Source organism: Ursus arctos, unplaced genomic scaffold (genome assembly GCF_023065955.2).
Source record: "Ursus arctos isolate Adak ecotype North America unplaced genomic scaffold, UrsArc2.0 scaffold_2, whole genome shotgun sequence".
NCBI classification, from domain to species: Eukaryota; Metazoa; Chordata; class Mammalia; order Carnivora; family Ursidae; genus Ursus; species Ursus arctos.
Window position 1 is genome coordinate 52,520,812 of NW_026622874.1, and position 22,236 is coordinate 52,543,047.

At 33.7% G+C, this 22,236-nt stretch overlaps 1 protein-coding gene across 2 annotated transcripts in view; it reads left to right on the forward strand.

The window, feature by feature from the left end:
- SPATA17 (spermatogenesis associated 17) overlaps window positions 1–22,236 on the forward strand; it is a 202,957-nt gene that overhangs the window by 114,705 nt on the left and 66,016 nt on the right. For both annotated transcript variants that reach the window (XM_057315487.1, XM_026517325.4), the window contains exon 9: window positions 8,093–8,228. In XM_057315487.1, the coding sequence (XP_057171470.1) occupies window positions 8,093–8,228 (136 nt within the window). The remainder of the gene's footprint in view (window positions 1–8,092; window positions 8,229–22,236) is intronic.

Genomic DNA, 22,236 nt, shown 5'->3' on the forward strand with positions numbered 1-22,236 from the left:
TTGCATGGCCATAATGAAATTACTGAGTCAGCACACCTTGACATTGTTAATAATAATAAATAATAAATAATAAATAATAATAATAATATATCCGGGAGTTCTGTTCTTCTTAAGCTAAGAAAAATGTAAGAAGAAGGGCAAAATATGTCTTTCCATTTAAATTTAGAACCTTGCGATATAAGCTTACTGTCTAGTTGAACAGATAGTCTTGCTATTTGCGTTCCTTAAATATTACATTTCTGTCTCCACCCTGGGTCAGAGACCTGTGCTATTGTTATAGCTGCTTAAATAGTTCATGAGTTTTAAATTTCTGCTATGAATTCCACTCTACGTATAAAATACTTTATGTATTAAAAGAGCCATGGTTACATTAAAATCTCAGTGAAAGCTGTCTTCTTCCATAAATGAAGCCCATCGAATTCCAGTCCCATCTGTTGCTCATTTCATTAACATCTCTTCAGCCAAAATTGAAGTAGACTAAAACATCTTAATAAAGCAGGACTATGTTTTGAGATCTTTCTAGTGATATTAATGAATTATATGTTAGGTTTATCTGGAAATTTGGGTTCTTTATACCTACAGTGAAAATATTTCTAATATTGAACGTAGTGAAAAAGAGTCTTACTTGCTAAAGTTATTCTAAAATTTAGATTATTCTGTTTTTAAAGGAAAAATATTCAGCATTTTATGGCCCTTTTTTAAATGAATCAGACCTGAGTCACTTAAACCTGATTAGTGTTTTAGTAGAGCTAAAATTATTCAATATTGAGACATAATTGATGTATAGCACTGTATAAGCTTAAAATGTACAGCATAATGATTTCACTTACATATATTGCAAAATGATATGCATTCATTATTTATTCATTATATTAATTCAATATTCATTATTAATTATACACACTACAAATATAAAACATGTCTCAAAATATAATTGACAAAAATAATTTGCGTATTTCCAATTACGTGTTTTATCAAAGTGCTTTATTTTTTTCCTTAAAAAGCTGTGATTGGTTAATGAGAACTGAGTCATCTGATAGAGACCAGAAATGAACTGGTTATAACTCAGCCCTCAAAACATTAAATTTACTATTTTCTGTTATAATAATGATTGTAATATTAAAGTCTAATAGAATCATTTTTGAGCAGGTGTACTTTTAAGATAACATGAAAATTATTTGTTGATTGGTTTATTAGATTAAATCAATTTGCTTGATTCATGTTTAATCTTTCAATTCTTTCATTACCTCTTTCCAAACTTTTACATCTAGGTGTCTTTGCTTGTCAAATTAAGTTTTGTAGACTAGAGAGAATTCTCTCTGGAATTAAAGGAAATGCCTTCCCTTAATTAGCCCATACTGGATTTTTTCCACCTCCTATTTTACTTTCTTCACCTACAACTAAATAGCTGTTCTATTTTGAACATTACAAAGCTCTGAATCCTTGCTCTTTTTTTTGCAAGTATTTTAGATACATGCCTTTTAAGCAAAAATCCTGGGATGAATTGTAGCACTCACTCCTGTATCCCCATTAGGGAGTGTCTGTCCTTCCAGTGTTGTTAATGATTTGGAGGGGCTGCTCGTATACAAAGACCTTTATTAATGCAGCTTGTGATCTTTTGAGCGTATCTACTCTTCTGCTACCTAGACCCCCCCCCAAAAAAAAAAACAAAAAAAAACCCATTATAGCAACCGTTATTGCTATGAGAAAAAATAGTGGCATGATTCCCACTCTCTGTTGTACGTAAGATAAAACTGATAATTGATTTTCTGGGAGATTCTTTGGTCATTTATTACCTCAGTAGTGCGTGGTCGAGAAACAGTATTATCTTAGAGTCACTCTTAATAAAGTTAGAAGTAAACTACTGCTTGCACATATGAAGTTCAATTACTCAAGTATTAAGACAGTAAAATTCATAAGACCTTATTTGCTATGCTATCATCTCATTACATTTGCTTGTCTATAAAGTGTAGGAGATTTTAAAAACTTGAAGACTAAATTATTTTATAATCAGAGACAATGGAAAAGTGTTTTTATTTCCCTTTCCCACACAAAAATGTGGGTCTATTGATAGTCACTTATTATGTAAGAGTCCTTATGTATTTTATAATTCATATATAAGAAAAATATTTTTTTCATTAAAAGGTGGAAAATGTCAGACATGTCTTGGTATCAAAGGATCACAAAGCATCCGCTTTAGCAGCATAGGTTAAAGAGAGCAATGTGGTAATTGGCCACCTTTTCTCCTTATTTACCATACAGTCATCTTCACCATAAGACTCTATATGATCTACTTTGTTTCCTTTATAAAGAACCCAATTTCTAGCTGTGTTGAGCGCCTTTCAGTTCTTTGAGCATTCCTTTCTATGCTCTAACTCACCTCCATATCTTTGTATATATTTTCTTTCGTCTAAAATAGCCTCTACCGGCTTAACTTTACTAACTACTTGTCTTTCAGTTCTGCATACACAGTCTGAAAAGATTACTTTTCTATGTCCCATCTCCCAACTCCTTGCCAATAAACCCCTAACACATATGCATATACAAACATAAACCTTCCTCTGTGCCTTAGTAGCCTCTTGTGCATCCATCACAAAACTTAGCACATTCTACCGTGTTGTCTCATTCTCCTCGCCCTACTTTAAGGTGAATTCCTTTTAGGTATAGTGCATCTTCCATCATTCTATCTCAGTGTTTTTCAAAATGCTTAGTATATAAAAGCACTTCATTTAATGTTCCTTTAATGAATGAATATTATTACGACAGTAGAGAAATCAGTGTGGACTGGAGTGGGATAATTAGGCTGCCTACGAAAACTGGGTGTTAAACTGGATTTTGAAAGATGAACAGTGTATGGATCAGCATATCAGGAAGAGAGGAGCATGGACAAAGGCAAAGTAGGATGGAAAGACAGAGAGAAAGAAAGACAGGAGAATGGCATCAGGAGAATGACAGATAGGGAATGCTAGGAGACCGAACAGATCAAGTGCTTTCTAAGAAGCCTGACAGCTGGGCTGAAGAATATAGGTTGGATCAGTAGGCAAGAAGGTTTCATAATTTTGTAGATTTCAGTTATTTGGCAGTGAAATAAACAGGTTGGAGGAAAACCTAGAATTATGAGTGGCAATAGCTGGACTATAGAAAAGGGGGGAAATAAAAGGGAGTTATAAGAGAAAAAAAGATAAGTATAGTACATTAGTCTTATTTGGAAAATAATATTAAGTATATTAATACTCAAAGTATAAAGACTTTGTATTTGCAGTGGACCCATTTTCCCTGAAACTAAATGACTATTTTTAATTTCTGCTTCCTGAGACCTCCACAGATTCCTCCCTAACTGCCCATACATTCAGGTAATGGCATGTCCGTAAAGCCACTATATCTCCACATTATATTTTAGAATTTCTTCCAGATCTGAATCTTTGATGAGATTATAAAATAATAAGCTAACCCATATCTTCTTTAATATGGTATCTAGCCAATTAAAAAGAAATCACTGCAAATATGACATAAATCTGAATATATATTTAAAACTGGTAAAAGATAACATCTTCAAAAGTAATTGGTATTTATCTAAAAGTTTGATTATAAACTAAATTGATTTTTTAGGGTTTTCATAGCTATTTATACTTTTATAGAGTGAATCCTATTTGAGACTTAAATACTTTCTTCCTAATTTGAAGATAAATATTTGAAAATTTTTTAGAAAACATCTAAATATTTTGAATATATTTACCTATATATATGCACATACCCATACATGTTACTTCAATGAAATATTAGGGCTGAATGAAAATAAAATTAGCTTGTGGACAGGAAAATACTTAGTCTTTCAGCCTTGTCTTCTCAGCCATCCATTCCCTTGAGAAAGCAAATTTTGCTCAGACACAAAAGAAAAATGTACTATTAAAATGCAATTCAGAAGTGATAAAAACTGTAAGTGCAGCAGCCGGCTCACAGCACCCCCTTTGTATACTCAGGGACATTGGGGCCACATTAATTTTTGTGTGTGTGATGTCCATCCCATGTGCAAATTAGCACTGGAAGGACCATAATCTGTCTTATATGAGAGCTCTTTTCCCAAGAGCATGCGTAATACATGCTTGTGTAATTTTGTGTAATTCAAAGCTCTGTGTTCTGTTTGTTTTTATGTTTTAAATAGTATTAGAGATGTTTTCTTAGGAAAAATATTAAAAAGGAGTTTATTAATAAACATTAAAAAGGAAAAAAATTAAAAAGTTATTGTAGAGAAGCGTGAAAATTAACAAAATAATGCTGCTTTCCTTTATTATTTTTTAAACAAATTTATAAGTATAATGACAACCAAATTTTCAGTTCAGTTGAGATTAAAAAAAAACCTTCTTTGTCTTAATTAAATGAGATAATATATGTGAAAGTATTGACATATGGTTATGGGTCAATAAATCTGTTGAACCTCAACTTTATCTTTTCAAAGCCTGAATTTCAGAATATTCTTCTCAGCAAAATATTTCATTTCACAAGATATATTTTTTATTGCCCAGATCTCTTTCTCTAGTTTCTTTAGTTTATTTTTTTAAGATAATTTTTTATTATGTTATGTTAGTCACCATACAGTATATCCTTAGTTTTTGATGTAATGTTTCATGATTCATTATTTGCGTATAACACCCAGTGCACCATGCAATATGTGCCCTCCTTAATACCCATCACCGGCCTATCCCAATCCCCCACCCCAGTCCCCTCTGAAGCCCTCAGCTTGTTTCCCAAGTCCACAGTCTCTCATGGTTCATTCCCCCTTCTGTTTACCCTCCCCTTCATTCTTTTGTTTAAAACAGCATCTAGCTCCAACTTCATTAGCACCATATCCTCTTTGATTATATTAATTAAAAATTTTTGAAGTTTACTCCTGTTTCCTTCATTAAATCTCTTTCCTCCAGATTATCTTTTATGTTTGGATATGTGTCTTTCTTTCATGTTGGTGGTTTCCCAATTGGTAATCCATTCTTAGATCTGTATTAAAGGAGACTCTAAAAGATCAGACTAGAAATGTATTTGTATGTGAGAGTGGCTTTTTGACTGATTGACTTCTAGTGAAGAATTCTTCAAATGTCGATATTTGAAGTTGTTTCTCTGGGCACTCCCAGTATCTTTTGAGAAGATGCATTCATCTGAACGAAGTATTTAAGTCCAGCTGTCAGTTCACATAGATATGAGCAAGGGAAGAGTTGAAGGAGTAGACACTGATTCAAAATCCATATATCCCGTTTGGCGCCTCTCATTGGCCTGTGCCTGCTTTTCCTGAGACCAGAGCTCTCTGATGTAGTTTCTGAGAAAAGGCTCTTCTCATGGATGCATGGCCTGGGAGAGGAACTTGGGGATTTCATTCCTCCTTGCATAGACTTTTAATCTGTTTCCAGTTCTATCCTTCACTCTTACCTTCTGCAATAACTGTAGCTTTTCTTCCTGAGCTGCACGCGGGTTCTGCAGAATCGCCCTTCCCCTTTGGCCTCTCCCTCTTCTGGAACTGAGATCTCAGTTTTTTGAATCTCCTATCTGCTTTTCACCTGGCAAAAATTTGTTAGTGTTTTTACCTGTTGTTTCTCCTCTCTTTTCAGCTCTCTTCTTATAGGTTTATAACTTTTAAAAAAAAATTTCTTTCCTCTTATTTCAGGGGGTTCTGGTGAGGGATTTAAACATTTCATCACATTACACTAAAAGTATATCACAATCTTAGATGTTCCTTGAGAGATTATATGGGCCTTAAAATTTTGATCTTTTATGTTGATCATGATAACACATTAAAATAATAATGCTGATGATAATGATAATGATGGCCATGACAACAGGCTACATCTATGTTTACTTCTAATTTTAGCACCCCTATTATTTACTGGGCATTTGCTCTTTCAGCCTCCATGTTAACCTTTACATATACTAGATTATTCATTCCTTACAACAACCCCATATGGAAGTAAAATCTCATAGAGGTCAAGGAACTTCTGTAAGGGAACACAGTTAGCAAGGGCAAAGCTAAGATGTGAATACTGGTGTGGTTGACTCAAAAGCCCCATTATTCGTAACCCCTACCAAAAATGCCTTCATTATTTTGCTGAGTTAAAGAATGAAACTGAACCATTATCTTATCGTATACACAAAAATTAACTCAAAATGGATTAGCGACTTGAATGTAAGACCTGAAAACCATGAAACTTTTTTTTTTTAAGATTTTATTTATTTATTTAACAGAGAGAGATAGCTAGAGAGAGACAGAGCACAAATGGGGAGCAGCAAGCAGAGGGAGCGGGAGAAGCAGGCTCCCTGCTGATTAGGGAGCCTGATGTGGGGCTTGATCCCAGGATCCTGGGATCATGACCTGAGCCGAAGGCAGACGCTTAACCAACTGAGGCACCCAGGCGCCCTAAAGCCATGAAACTCTTAGAAGAAAATCGTAGGCAGTAAGCTCCTTGACATCAGTCTTAGTGATGATTTTTTGGGATTTGGCACCAAAAGCAAAATAAATAAGTGGACCACATCAGAATAAAAAGCTGCACAGCAAGGGAAACTGTCAACAAAATGAAAAGTCAGCCTACTGAATGGGAGACAATATTTGCAAATGATACATTTGTTAAGGAGTTAATATTTAAAGTATATAAAGAACACATGCAATTCAATAGCAAAAAGAAAAACGGTTTAATTTTAAAATGGACAGAGGACTTAAATACACATTTTTCCAAAAAAGACATACAGACAGCGAACAAGTATATGAATAGATGCTCAGCATCACCCATCATCAGGGAAATGCAAATCAAAACCATGATGAAATATCACCATACTGCACCTGTCTGAATGGCTAGTATCAGAAAGAAATAACAAGTGTTAGCAAGGATATGGACAAAAGGAGACCCTTGTGCACTGTTGGTGGGAATGTAAGTTGGTGCTGCCATTTTGGAAAACAAGTATGGAGGTTCCTCAAAAACTTAAAACTAACTTCCATATGATCTAGCAGTTCCTCTTATAGATATTTATTTGAAGAAAGCAAAAACACTAACTCAGAAAGATATGTGCACCCCCCATATTCATTGCAACATTAGTTACAAACAGCCAAGATGTGGAAGCAAACTACATGTCCATCAGTGGATGATTAAGAAAATGTGTTGTATACAATGGAATATAATTCAGCCATAAACAAAAATGGAATCTTGCCATTTACAACAACATGGATGGATCTTGAAGGCATTATGCTAAGTGAAATAAGTCAGACAGGAAAGACAAATACCATAAGATCTGACTTATATGTGGAATCTTAAAAAAAAAAATGCTGATAGATGCAGAGAACAGATTGGTGGTTGCCAGAGACGGGGCGGGGGGGGGGGGGCGTTGGGTAGGTGAAATGGCTGAAGGGAATCAAAAGGTACAAAATTCCAGTTATAAAGTCAGTAAGTTTTAGGACATAATGTACCAATGGAGATGTAATATATAATGGAGACTATAATTTATAATATTGTATTGCATATTTGAAAGTTGCTAAGAGAGTAAATCTTTAAAACTTCTCATCACAAGAAAAAAAGATATCTGTGTATGCTGATGGCTATTAACTGACTGAATGATGATCATTTCATGATACATACCAATATCAAATTCTGTTGTATACCTAAAACGAATATAATCTTGTATGTCCATTATACCTCAGTAAAAAAAAGAAAAAAACTTTGAAGAAAACCCATTTCAATGAGAATATCCTATACTGGGCTTCCTTTTCATTTTTGGATATCATTTTAAAATTAAGAACATTTCCATTTCCACAGTAAATTTTGAATTATTTGGCATCATTAATTAATAAATTTATTCTTTAAATTTTTCCATATTTCCAAAATATATGAGACTTAGAAAAATTCTGTGAAAAAAGTCTTAGCATCTCCTTTTGCTGAATAAGAAATGAAATTCATAAAAATTAGTAACAGAGATAGTGGCAGAGGTTGAAGTGGAATCCAGGTATTCTGATTCTAAGCAGTGTTTTATTTTCACTGTGCTTTACTACATCTCTACATTCTAATGCCTTTAATCAAATGTCTGCAGAAATAAAATTAACATCACTTAAATGTTCTTTCAGGTTTTTGCCATTTTCTTCCTATCATAAAAATAAAAAGTACATCCCATTAATGAATTCATCAAGCAAGTACAGTCCCAATTCTTACGGAAGTCAACATTTTAGAGATGAAAATCCTAAGAAATGGATCTGTGACAAGGTAAGTTAATGCAACATTAAAAAATGTTGTTCCTTTTGAAAGGCTAAAAATATACACTGATTACAACAAATATAAATATTTTTTTAAAGATTTTATTTATTTATTCGACAGAGATAGAGACAGCCAGCGAGAGAGGGAACACAAGCAGGGGGAGTGGGAGAGGAAGAAGCAGGCTCACAGCAGAAGAGCCTGATGTGGGGCTCGATCCCACAACGCCGGGATCACGCCCTGAGCCGAAGGCAGACGCTTAACCGCTGTGCCACCCAGGCGCCCCACAAATATAAATATTTTCATTACAGTTAACACCCTCGTGGTTATAAAATTATTTACAGCTATTTCATGTAAAGATGACACTGCTGACTTCTCTAGACGGCAAGAGATTTTGTTTTTGTTTTTTAGCATTAATATGTTTTTATGTGTAATGGCTCAGCTACCCTATGATCTATGGCTTGCATCATGGCTTTGCCAAAGCCAACCAGGGTCAAAACTTGAATCTGTGGTCACAGAATGGTAAAGCACTCAGACATGGAGATCAGTGCTTGGTTGCTTCCACTCAAGCTCTGTGTGTATGTGGATAGACAGGTAAGTAAATAAGTAGATAGATAGATACATAGGGATTGATAGAGATATATGTGATATGTATATATATGATATAGATAAGATAAAGCAAATATTTATTGATTCCGGAGTTATATTTGTTAGCATTTAGAGAAATTTTTCTGAATAGGGAAAACACGAAGCTATCTTACATAATATGAGGTAAAAGGAAAGTTCTTACTACGTGTTAAGCCTGTTATATAACAGAAACTATAACTTATTTATGGAAATAATTACACAGATAAAATGAAGTTGTAAGTGACTTTCTGGAAAGGGATTAAAGCCACTGAGTTCCATAGAGTATACCAGACGTATTGGTTCTATTAATAGTCTGTCAGTGAGGATTTACTCATTTATACACAGCCTCCTTCCAAAAGGATTTAAGACACCTTACTAAAGGCAAATACAGTAATGGTTATATTTTAGAAATAAAAATAGGGGGAAATGACCTTTGGTGAGAACAGTATCTATACTCACATAATAAAGGAAACCATTACAACAGTGCTAAGTGATAGGAATTTCAGCTTGTGGATGGCAAAGATAAAGAGAAAAACACAGGTTGCAGACATATCGTCATTACTCAAGAGGAAGACACATGTTAGACCCTAAAGAAAAAGGAGATATTTCTTTATTTTACCAAACTCTAAGAAAAAGTCTTTTTTTTAGGACATTGTAAATATAGGATTACCAAGGGTAAGTCACTGGGGGGTAACACAGATAATTTAGAAAGTGCCTTTTTCTTTTCCACCTGCCAAGTCCTCTTTCTTAAAAAATGATCTAAAATACTAAATAATAATTCCACATCATAAGGACCATGTACAGTGAGTAGTTCAATTTGGCTCACTGATTGACAAACCTAAATACTGGTGATGATGTTACTCTTGGCATTTGTTTTTACCTGATATGTAACCATTCAGAATATAGGCTAAATATAATTTTCAAACTATTTAATTTCATATTTTGAATGTGCATAATGTGATCTACATCTCATTTGCTATTTGACATAAACATTTTTTGCTTTTATGCCCTCTTACCATTTTATTTAATTCAAGGAAGTGTTCATTTCTTTAAATATAAATGACTTACCTTAGGACATTAAGCTACGTCCAAGTAAATAAGATCCTTATGCAAATGTTTCTTTCCTAAAATGATACAGTACTTTTTGGTTTTATATGACAGATTCACGTCATACATTCTAACGTATTTTAGCGTATGCATCTGTCTTACAGAAGTAAGCGCTTTCATGGAAATACAGAGACTTTCGGATACTCACTAAAAAGAAAAATAGTTTATTTTGTTCTTTTGAGGAATCATAGTGTGCCTCCATACTTTTAGAAAGTATACATACTTAAAGAGTTAATGACAAATAGTTGTTCTTGTAGACCCGGAAAATTAAGAGATAGGAGTGTAGGGATTCTTTAAATCTTAATAAATCATGAATCACTTACCCCTACATAAAAGCATGTAGAAAAATACTAAATGCAAATTGAAATTCCACTTTCCCAACTTCCCTCCCTTTCTTACTTCTTCCTGCTTTCTGATCTCTTCAAATAAACGTATTAAGTAAACAAATTATCCTTCTATGTGGCTAATGTAAACTGCACAATAGAGAGGTAGCCATTTTATTGTTTATATGTTGAATCTTACAACTATTAGACATAATTTATGTTTTGATTTGATGTTAAGTCGTTTGAGTGAGAATTGGGTCCAATAAATTGCTAAAAGCAGTCTTCTTTTTCTTTATTTTTATAAAACTTAGTTTCTTGATTACCGAGGTTGGAGGCCACAATTTATTCATTATTAGTGGAGTAAGGATAGTTTTAGGGAGGCAAAAGTTATTAAGATCAAAATATTGAAGAAGCAGAGGCTGACCTGATTTTTAAGTTCAGGTAAATAATTTGTGTTTATAACTCTTTATTGTGCTGATATCAATATTTAAAATAAAAGTGAAATTTAATAAGGAGCATATACCAGTCAGTCACTATTACTTTAATCTATTTGGGTAGATTTAAACGAGTTGGACAATACAAAAATTCAGTATACTAAAAACATTCTTTTGGTTGTCAAAACATTCACATATGTTCATATTTACTGAAGCAGAAATAATAGTCTAAGGCCTTTATCTGAATTGGAATGAGTTCTCATATGCATTTTAGACGACTGATTTTAATGGAACTATTTCATGTTTTCCCACATTTGCAGAATTCAGGAAGAGACTTTTAAGATGGCTCATGTTGATAGAGCCATTCTTCATGTGCCTTATTGTAAGTGAATTACAACAGTAGGGCAGCCCCTTTCTGTTATTTTCACGTACATTTTGGTCCTAAACAGGATTTCATAAGCTACAAAGCATAAAAATATCTAGTACTCCAAAGAATTAATTTAGAGAACCTAAGCATATTGCACAGAACATAAAGTTGACCTTTACCGTCTATGGCTTTTGGAATGGAGTGGGATGTGGAACACATCATAGATTTAATGTGGCACATCGCTGTCTGCAGAAGCTTGGGTGGGACTGGGACTGCTTGCCCATGGCACCCGGTGATTGAATCTGCTGTCACCAGCATCCTGATAATAATGAACATTCAGCTTAACGACCGTGATTATGATTATCATAATTGATGCGTGAGTGCAGTGTGTGGGGATCATTACAGCTGAACTGTACAGCAGAGAAACATGCCTCAGTTATGGATAATTTTACTTTTATGCATTGATTGGGATAAAATATGCCTTTCTATTTAAACAGACCAGCTTCATATAATTTTAAGAATCTTTCTGTACATGTTGATTGATGATTATGCACTTGCTGAAAAACAGCCCCTTACAGTTGTTTGTTTTGTGTTGTTTCATTTCATTAGTAAATGTAAACAATTAAATAATTAGGTGTAATTGAGGGAAAATATTTTGCTTATGAGGATGGCCTTCAATAATCAAGTATTCAGTTTAAGTGTTTTTTTTTTTTCCTCTTTCTCTCTCACAATACCCCAGGGACTGAAATTCTTCAATTTTCTTTTTTTCTATGATTACCCTTGTATCAGTCTTTTTGAGGTCACTAGGCTTCAGGGAAAAGAATAAGTTTAAATAATTTTTATTGTAGATCTGTAGATGCATTTGCATATGTGTATATTTATATATACTCTATTATGTACTTTAGAAAAACTGGTTGGAGCCAAATATTATTTATCAAAATAATATTTAACCTATGGAATAATGTTAAGATAGATATATTTACACTACCTTTGCTTTTTAACCACCACCTGGTTTCTGATAGATTTATTAGATTGTGTAGTAATTTTCAGTTTTACTTTTACAAAGGATTTCTTGATTTGAATTTTAACTTGTGAATGAAAATAATATGTGCAGTGATGTCCAAGATATTCAGATTAGAGCTGCCCATATTAATTTATGATTATTAACCTAAGGGCTTAATTTGCATTTGAGTCTAAAATATTACATTTGAGTGATGAACAAACATAATGGAACACATTTTCATAAAGCCTGGTAAGTCATTAAAAAAAAACTTTTATTTTGTAACTGCAGTAAAGTCTGAGATTGAGAGATCTCTCCACCAGATTATTAATAACTGTAGAGCTCTAAAAAGACTATGGCAAATGTTTCATTCTGAGATCTGTAAAATTTCCATCACCCCTGCTAAGGTGCTCACCCTAGGTGTGCAGCTGTACAGTGTGGTGGAGGACAGAGTCTTTGTTTGACAGCCAGAGGTTTTTCAGCTTGCCTATAAAATTCTCTTTTTGGAAGTTTTTGGTCCCAGTGTGATTCTTGAACTTTATTAAGATTTCCTCTTTAAGTTTGACTCAAAAAATTCAACATATACCAGTCTTCTCTGCATAATTACTAATCTAGGATAACAAGAATTAAATTCTTCATCTGACAAAAATCTTGGAATATGTTATCTGCACTTCTGTGAAATTAAACTCTTAACCTTAATCAAAAACATTATTTTGGTGGTGGTGGTGATGGTGGAAACTGGGTTAACACATCAGCGAAAATTTTAGGCTTCTAGACCTTTTGCCCTCATTCCTAGGTATAGGATCATAGCTTTAATTTCTTTCTGCGAGCCTCCCCCCATGATGTCTTTATCTGACTTGGCAAAAGAGGAGGTTTACCAGAATTAGGAGCCCCAAAATGACTAGAAATATAGCTAGTCAATATTCTTGATGTCTTAGAAAGGGACAGACTTTGATCTTGGGAATCATGGAAGTGTTTGAAGCATTATAACATGAGAGTTAACATTGATAGTACTTATTCAAGTGTCATTCCACTATGCCTGCAGGTTTGGCATGGAGAAGTCAAAGGGATATTTGTGTGTCCTTCTAGGTGGGCCCCTATCAAACCACACTAAACAATAATGTTTGAGTGTTTCCACTGCAGTGAACATTCTTTCACATACATCTTTGCCCTAATGAATTCCCAGAAGTGAAATTTCTTTTTTTTTTTTTAAGATTTATATATTTATTTTGGAGAGAGAGAGCATGCACATGAGCAAGCACAGGAAAGGGGAGGAGAGGGAGAGACTCTCAAGCAGACTCCCCGCTGAGTATTGAGGCCCTCATGGTGCTTGATCCCAGGACCCTAAGATCATGACCTGAGCTGAAATCAAGAGCAACTGCTTAACCAGCTGAGCCACCCACGCACCCCTGAAAGTGAAACTTCTGAGTCAGGGCTGTGATGGTTGCTTTTATGTGTCACTTTGACTAGGCATTAGTACCATTATTTTATCAAACAGTAATCTAAGTGATACTGTGAAGGTATTTTGCAAATGTGGTTAACATCTGCCGTAAGTTGACTGTAAGCAAAGCAGATTACCCTCAATAGTGTAGGTGAGTCTGATCCAAACAGTTGAAAGCCTTTAGAGCAAAAAATGAGGTTTCCTGGAGAAGAAATCCCACTGCAAGACTGTAATATTAATTCCTGCCTGAATTTTTAGCCTGCCAAGTTACCCTGAAGATTTGGACTTGCCTATCTCCATAACTGCATAGGCCAATTCCTTAAAAAAACTCTTGTCTGTCTGTCTGTCTGTCTGTCTGTCTATCTGTCATCTTTTATCAGTTCTCTTTCCCTGGAGAACCGTGACTGATACAGAGGGGTAGCACATTAATTTTTTTCCAATTTTTTGGATTTTCCAGGTTTATAGAGATATAATTGATGTATAATATTGTTTTAGGTTAAGGTGTACAATATAATGATTTGATACACATATGCCTTATTAAATGATTACCATAACAAGATTAGTTAATACCTGTGTCAGTTCATAGAATTACCTTTCTATGTGTATGTATGTGGTGAGAACATTTAAAATACTCTCTTAGTATCATTGGTTCTCCAGAACTTTTTCATCTTATAACTGAAATTTTTCCCCTTTGACCAGTATCTCTTCATTTACCCCACCCCCAGTCCCTGGGCACTAATCTGTTCTGTTTCTGTGAGTTCGACTATTTTAAGTTTCATATATAAGTGAAATCATATATTATTTGTCTTTCTCTGGCTTATTTTACTTAGTATAATGTCCTTAAGTTTCATCCCTATTGTCTCAAATGGCAGAATTTCCTTTTTTATTGCTGAATAATATTCCTGTGTGTGTGTGTGTGTGTGTGTGTGTGCGCGCGCACACGCGCGCGCGTGTGACATTATCACATTTTCTTTATCCATTCATCCATCAGTTGACACTTAGGTTATTTCCATGTCTTGAATATTGTAAATTAACTGCAATGAACATGAGGGTGTATATATTATCTTTGAGATAGTGATTTCCTTTCCTTTAGCTGTGTATCCAGAAGTGGGGATTGCTGGGCCATACAGTAGTTTTTTTTTTAATTTTTTCAGGAACTTCATACTGTTTTCCATAATGGCTATACCAGTTTGCATTCCCACAAACAATACATAAGGACTCCCTTTTCTCTGTGTCCTCACCAACACTTGTTATCCCTTGTCTTTTTGATAATAGGCTAGCACATTATTAAAGCTTTTGTTATATGTTGTCCAACTGCCCTGAAGAAAATGTATAGTATGTTCTAGAAGAGTGGCATTAAATTTGTAGAGATGTGAATTATTTTTAGAAGTGTTAAGAATACAAATAATGTTAAAACTGAAAATGAATTAGATATGGTAAAGTAAGAAAAAATCACTCTGCTGATTAGTCCTAAGTTTCTGCAAGGGAAACTGAATTTATAGTGATACTATTCACTGAGATTGGGAAAAGAAAAGGATCAGAATTTTGGGGGCAATTGTAGGGAAGAAATCTTGAGCTCAATCTTATACATGTTTGAGATTGAGATGACTTTAATTCATCCAAGTAGAGATGTTAAATAAATAGCTAAATATCCATGTTTGTTGCTTGAAACAAGAACTTGGGCCAGGGTTACAAAATTGAGTATATCTGGCTCATAAATAAAATTTAGTATATTCAGTTCATAAATAATAATTGAAATCCTGACAGTGAATGAAATAGCCTAAAGTAAAACAGGATAATGAGAGGGGAACTAGAAATTTTGAGGAATGCCAACATTTAATAACCATTTGGAGTCGGACGAGCCGTAAAAGAGGTAGATAAATGTGAAGAAAACCAAAAGAATATGCTTATCAAAGAAGTCAAGGACAGATAATGCAGTAAGGAAGGAGTGATGAGACACGGCAATGATGCTGTGACGTTAAAGGCGATGAGGACTGAAAAAGCCCCCTAGATTTAGCAAAATCAAAGTCATTGGTTACTTAGCAAGAGCTGATTCAGTGACAATATGGGGAACTAAGCCAGACTGGAGTACTTTGAAGAGGGAGTAAAAAAACTGGGGGGCGGGGGCTGGGTGGCAAGGATGGGGGGAAGGGAGAGATCGATCAAGTTAGATAGTAATTTGAATAAATTTGGCTGGAAAGGGAGAAGAGAGATTGATCTGGGCAATGGCTATGGGGAGAGATAGAGTGAAGTATCCTTTTTTTTAAAGATGGAAGAAGCCTAGCATGAATAAATTTTACTGTGCTGTCTGGATATTATTATTTAATCAATTTCCTATGATTTATGTTAATTTGTCTTTTAAATTAGTCTTTTTGAATTTTCATATTTAGAAGCAATCTTGAGGGCCAGTGCCCCTGCAGCTCAGCCTTGGCCTACAAATGTTTTTAAAGCAGGTGTTCTCTACCAGAACTGATTTTGCAATTTGGGCAATGTATAAACACACTTCGGCTATCACAACTGGGTAGAAGTGGACATCTAATAGCACCCACCTTGAGGCTATGGATTGCTAAATTTCCTATAATGCACAAGACAGCTCCCACAACAAAGAATTACTCGCCTAAAACGTCAGTAGTGCCACTATTGAGAAATCTTGGGTTAAAGAGTATGCATGTTTTTAAGACTTCTGATTCATCTTCCCAAATGTCTGAACAGAAAGGGTGAACTCATTTACATGTCCAACTTGCAATTTATGTGAATATCCATTTCCCTCCATCTCATCAACTCTGAGTATTATTTTATCATCATTCATTTTATTTTATTTTTTTGCTTGTGAGTTTTTGTTCTTTGGAACTTTATATATGGGAATTCTTTGATTCCTGATTTAAGGAATTTCTGAATTTCTTCAGAAAAGGTTGTTGTTTGTTTCTGCCAAGAGCTTAATGGAAACACTAAATTTTGATTTGCCATCCAAACCTTTGTGAGTTCAAGTTCATTGTTAGGAGCTCTCAGGAAAGACTTTTTTTTTTCTCTCTCCACTCAACCCAGAGCCAAGAATGAGACAGGAACATTTGTCAAAGTCTCCATAATAGGAGACTTTTTCTTTTTCTAGTTTACCTACTAGGAATGTTACTTTTTTAGGAGTGCTGGTTTCATACAGAGTTCTCCAGTATAACTCCCACACTCTGCCGCAGTCCAGTTGTCAATTTCTTGACCATGTACCTTGACCCAGACACTAGGTCTACAAATAAATATATACCTTGGAACAAACACGACTGTAGCCCTTACTAGATTTGCTTTTTTGTTGTTGTTGATTCTTTCTTTGAAAGAATCCACTTATTTTTTTCCAGGTAATCTGTGCATGAAAAGATCTTAGAATCTTTTATCCAGAAATTTTAAGTGAGAAAAGCTTCCTGAACATCTAGTTTGCTGTATTGCCAGAAGTTAAAGTACTGACATTTTCTCTATCTCAAATGTTGGAGTAACTTTTGCTAGGTAACAAACTGTTTTGTGCAGTTATTTTAGAGGGGAATGGTTCTCGCCTAAGATATGCTTGCGAAGTTTTTCTAAATATTAAACGATCACCTTTGCTACCTTTGATATACTATAAAATGATTTAACATTTGTATAAGGATGATTCAGTTTTACACTTTTTACAAATAGCTACTGAGTTTCCTTGATACCATTTATTCTATTGTTTCTTATGGTTAGCAATTCTATTATTTTTATTATTCACTTCGTTTAGTTATTATTTTATTTACTTCGGGATTTTTGTAGATTTTATATTACTTTATATTAACTCTTTTGTATGCACCAGACTTAACAGTTTTATATATTGTATATTTTTAAAAAATTATCTCAATTATGTGTCAAGCAGATACAGAATATCAGAATGTTATTTATAAATGTAATGGTACAATGAACTCTCCACCTGACTTAGAGAAAAAATATTCCTATTATTTTGAAGTCTTATGTGGCACTCTTAATGATTCTGTCCTTTCTGTTGCTAACTAGAAGTATCTACTATCCGGAATTTTTAATAATTTCTTTGCTTTTATCTATACTTTTATTACATATATTTATATTCCCAAGCAATAGTTTTACATAATTAGGCAGTTTATGTAAGTGTCTTTATAAGTGTGCAAATTATACCATGTGTTTTTTTAACAACTTGCTATACAAGATAATGTATGTAGCTGCATTTCATTTTCACTGATGTAAAGTATTTCATACATGAATTTGCCACAATTTATCCCTTTTACTGGAGATGAATGTGGATTTTTTGGTAGCCTTTTTGCTCTAATAAGCCACGCTGATCTGAATGTTACATTGGTTCTTTTACATACCGTCCGGCTCCTATATGAAAGAAAGGTATTGCTGAGTGTATATACATCCTTAAATTTGTTCATAAGAACATACTTTTCCAAATGTTTTACAAATTTAGTGTACAGCAGGGACATTCAGTATTCCTGCCAACATATATTCTCGTTAACTTTAACTTTTTTTTACCATTATCAGATAAATGTAACATTATAGTTTTAATTAGCATTTTCTTGATTTTAATAAAATTGTGCTTTTTCTTTCTGTAAGAGCATGCTGTGTGTCTTAATAAAAATTATATTTTTTTCACAGAGTCTTCACATTTGTTACTAAATTTATTCCTAAACAAATTCTATTTTATTGTTATTGTGAAAAAGTTCTTATTTATTTTCTAACTTGCTCTTGTTGTATAGTCATTTTTTATGCATATGTGTTTTTGTTATTGTATTGGTTTATTCAGGTTGCCATAAAGTACCACAGACTGGGTGGCTTAAATAGCAGATATTTATTTACTTTCTGACAGTTCTGGAGGCTGGAAGAGCCAAGATGAAGGTGCTGTCAGCGTTGGTTTCTGGTGAGGACTCTGGCTTGTAGACGGCTGCCTTCCTGCTGCTCTGTCCTCACATGGCCTCTTCTCTGGGCGTGCGTGGAGAGAGAGAGAGGATGAGAAAGAGAGATGAAGAGAGAGAGAAATATATCTCTTCCTCTTCTTGTGATACCAGTCCTATTGATTACATTCTGGAGTCAGAATCTCTCATTTCAAATTACTACTTTAGTGCATAATTTTGAGCAAGTTACTTGAATTCTCTGTATCTCAGTTTTCTCATCTGTGGAAAGGGAAAATATTTTACCTTAACAGTGCTTTGATGACAGAATTAGGGAATCGTTTAAGTGATTTGGACTATGCAACATGGTAAACACCATACATTTTAGTTATTATTATATATATAAAATCCCTTTGTTTCTTTTCCTATTCTATTTTTCTATTAGTATATTTTGATCGCTAATGTTGTAATGATATCCTGAATCTGTAATGCTCTCTGTATCATTTAAAATTTCTCCATCATTAGCCCCATTTTCATGTGTTAACATTATAAAAGCTATTTAGAAAGTAATAATAAAATAACAATTAACTGAGGCCTAGATTAGATTAAAAGATTAATTTGCCTTGTATTAATACAAGTTTATTTTCCATACTATATATATTTCATGTTTTACTGTTACAAAAATTAAATATTGAAATGTAAATATAGTAGACGTCTAACTTGTGTTACTTCCAAGACAAATATGTGAAAGCTTGCTATCAAGCTTAATTTTTACTTCTAGATAACATTTCTTATCCTTTTGTATCTTCAGTTGATTTTTATGTCAGAATATAAAAGCAGGGGCGCCTGGGTGGCACAGCAGTTAAGCGTCGGCTCAGGGCGTGATCCCGGCTATGGGATCGAGCCCCACATCAGGCTCCTCCGCTATGAGCCTGCTTCTTCCTCTCCCACTCCCCCTGCTTGTGTTCCCTCTCTCGCTGGCTGTCTCTATCTCTGTCGAATAAATAAATAAAATCTTTTAAAAAAAAAAAGAATATAAAAGCAGTACTTTAAAAATCATTTTTAGTAAATTTCCAATTTGATACTTAATATTGTTTTTAACTCTTACAAAAAGGAAAAGGAAACCAGCAGTGATACAGACCATAAAAATAAAGGACAAGTCAAACACTTCTTTTATTTTTATGTTACCTTATTGTTTCACATCAGTTTATATAATGTGCAGACGAGCTCAGAACTCCACTTATCTGTTTCATACACTGAGCTTCCTGCTTGAGAATTCATTTAAAGAAATTTGTAAAAATTATTGTGAATTTAATTTCTTTTAACATATTTAACATGGTTTTCCAAATTATGCCTAATCTGATATATTTTCTCCTGAAGATGTTATTTACAGAGTTATTTAACTAAATATTCATATTCAAAAAAGATGCTGGAAGCCATACTACCCTACTGACTTGGAGAATTCTGCAGTTAGTAACTTCCATTATACTAGTGGCATATTGAAAATAGCATCATTAACTCTGGATTAATCTACAAGCTATTTTTTAGGTGGCTATTATAAGGTTATCAACTCTTAGGGAAAAACTTAAATCTGCTAGCATGCTCAAATGTGAAATATCAGATGACTAAAAAGTGATAACTTACTAGTCTGGACAGCAACTGACTTTAAAGATATTTATTAAATAATATTAAGGTACAAAAATAGTGAAAATACTTTACACTGTTGGCTGGAGAGATACAAATGTTGACCTTACTTTCTTATTAAATCTATTCCAAGAGCTATTTGCAAAGATTTTGCTCACAATTGGAATATTTAATAAAATCTAATTTTCTTCCTCTGTAATTCCTCAGTTGGAAAATGTGGTCCCTTGATGATGATCTAAGGCTTTGAAGAATAAATGGATTTCAAAGAGAAAATTAGATGGTACTTATTATGCTGTCTAACTAGCAATGCATTGTCATTTGTCTGTTGTATTATAAATGTCTTGCTTTCCCTACCTTCTTCATTTAATCATGTAACCTGCCTGTAAGCAGCATTAGAGAAAAAAGTTGCTGTGTTACTCCAGTTGTTTTTTGTCTTTGCTTATCCCAGAGACAGTTCACTCTTAGCCCAGGACAGAACACTTCAGCTACTCCCCAACCCCTGGTATCTTCTGAGTCCCTTCCACCCACACCCTCACTTGGGCCAAATCCTAGGGAAACCTACTAGTTTCCTCCCTCTACTTGCTTAGGAACTTTTTCCTAACTATACCCCCTCTCCCAAGTGAAGTTATGTATGACTGGCAAGTGTAGTATTTTAAAAATTAAACCTTGATATAAAAACCACATTCTTGCCCAAAATTAAATTTTCTCATGGTAAATATAATTTCTCGCATTTATTCAATGTTTTATTACACAGTTTTTCAGAGTATTTTTTGTTAATGCATCTAATTATTTGTCAGTAGAAGCCTGAGTATGTCTGTCCAGATTTCTTTGCAGCTTCCCAGCCTGATGCCATATATCAGGATGACATTTATTATAGCAATAATGAAGGGCAAATAGCATTTGCCATATACTGTTTTCCTTCACTTTTATGTCATGCTTGTATTAAGAAAGTTACTTCCATTTTATTTGTCAACATTTTCAGTAGAAATTCATTTATATTGCTAACACCTATAAAGGCTAAAGCATTTTCTTCAAAATACTATTTTTTAAAAGAAATACATGGAATTTGAAAGGAACTGTTTGAATCCCAAGCTTTGCTTACTTTATCTCTGATTTTTGAGACATGCATATTGTTTTTCTAATTGAATTCAGAAATCATCTGTCATTTTAGTTTTGACATGTAATATACATAAATAATGTCCAAAGGATAGAAGCAATCTAATTTGCAAGTATTAATATACTTTCTAATTCTAATAGCATTAATTGAGGAGTTATAAAATACTATATGTAAAGTGTGTTTTGTTTTTAAAGGATGTTTCCATATTTATGGCTAGCATTACCTAAATATCAAGGTACAGTGAAAATTCTAGAAATGTATCAGAAAAAAAGATGATAGAATATATTAGATAAATTCACAGGTAACATATACTTTTTCTTTTTACCCCAAAACATTACTGATAAAATTTCCTTGCTTTAACTTTTAACTCTCATCTTACTTATCTATAATAGACATAAATGCTTACAATAAAAAAGGAGCTCAAGTTGCATGAGTCTGTCAGATTGGGAGATTTTCAGGTATCAAATGTTAAGTATTTGGTATTCTATAAAGAAATTCATCTCAGAATATAGCTACTATATTAGTATAAAGTTCTGGCATAGTAGCATTAAAATAATGGTAGCTTTAAGGTTGATTTTTGATAACATGGTAACATAAAAATAAAGTTCACGTTCAAGAAAATTTCTTTCTACTATGAAGTACAGTTTGACTTATGGTATAGCCTCAGTAAAGTCTACTGGGCCAAAGCAAAGAACGGCATTTTTTTTCCAATGTTAAAATTTTTTTAGTATAAGTAATCATTATTACTGTTATATTTCATGACCTCATAGGGGTTGACAGTGTACTTAATTTTATTTTTTTAATTGATTTTTTAAATAACATACAGTGTTATATTAGTTTCAGGTGTACAGTGTAATAATTCAGCAGTTCTATACATGACTCAGTGCTCATCAGGATAAGTGTATTCTTAATCTCCTATATCTATTTCACCCATCCCCCACCCACTTCTCTGGCAACCAGCAGTTTGTTCTCTGTATTTAAGATCTGTTTTTGATTTGTCTCCATTTTTTTTCTTTGCACATTTGTTTTGTTTCTTAAATTCCACGTATGAAATGATATGGTATTTGTCTTTCTCTGTCTAACTTATTTCACTTAGCA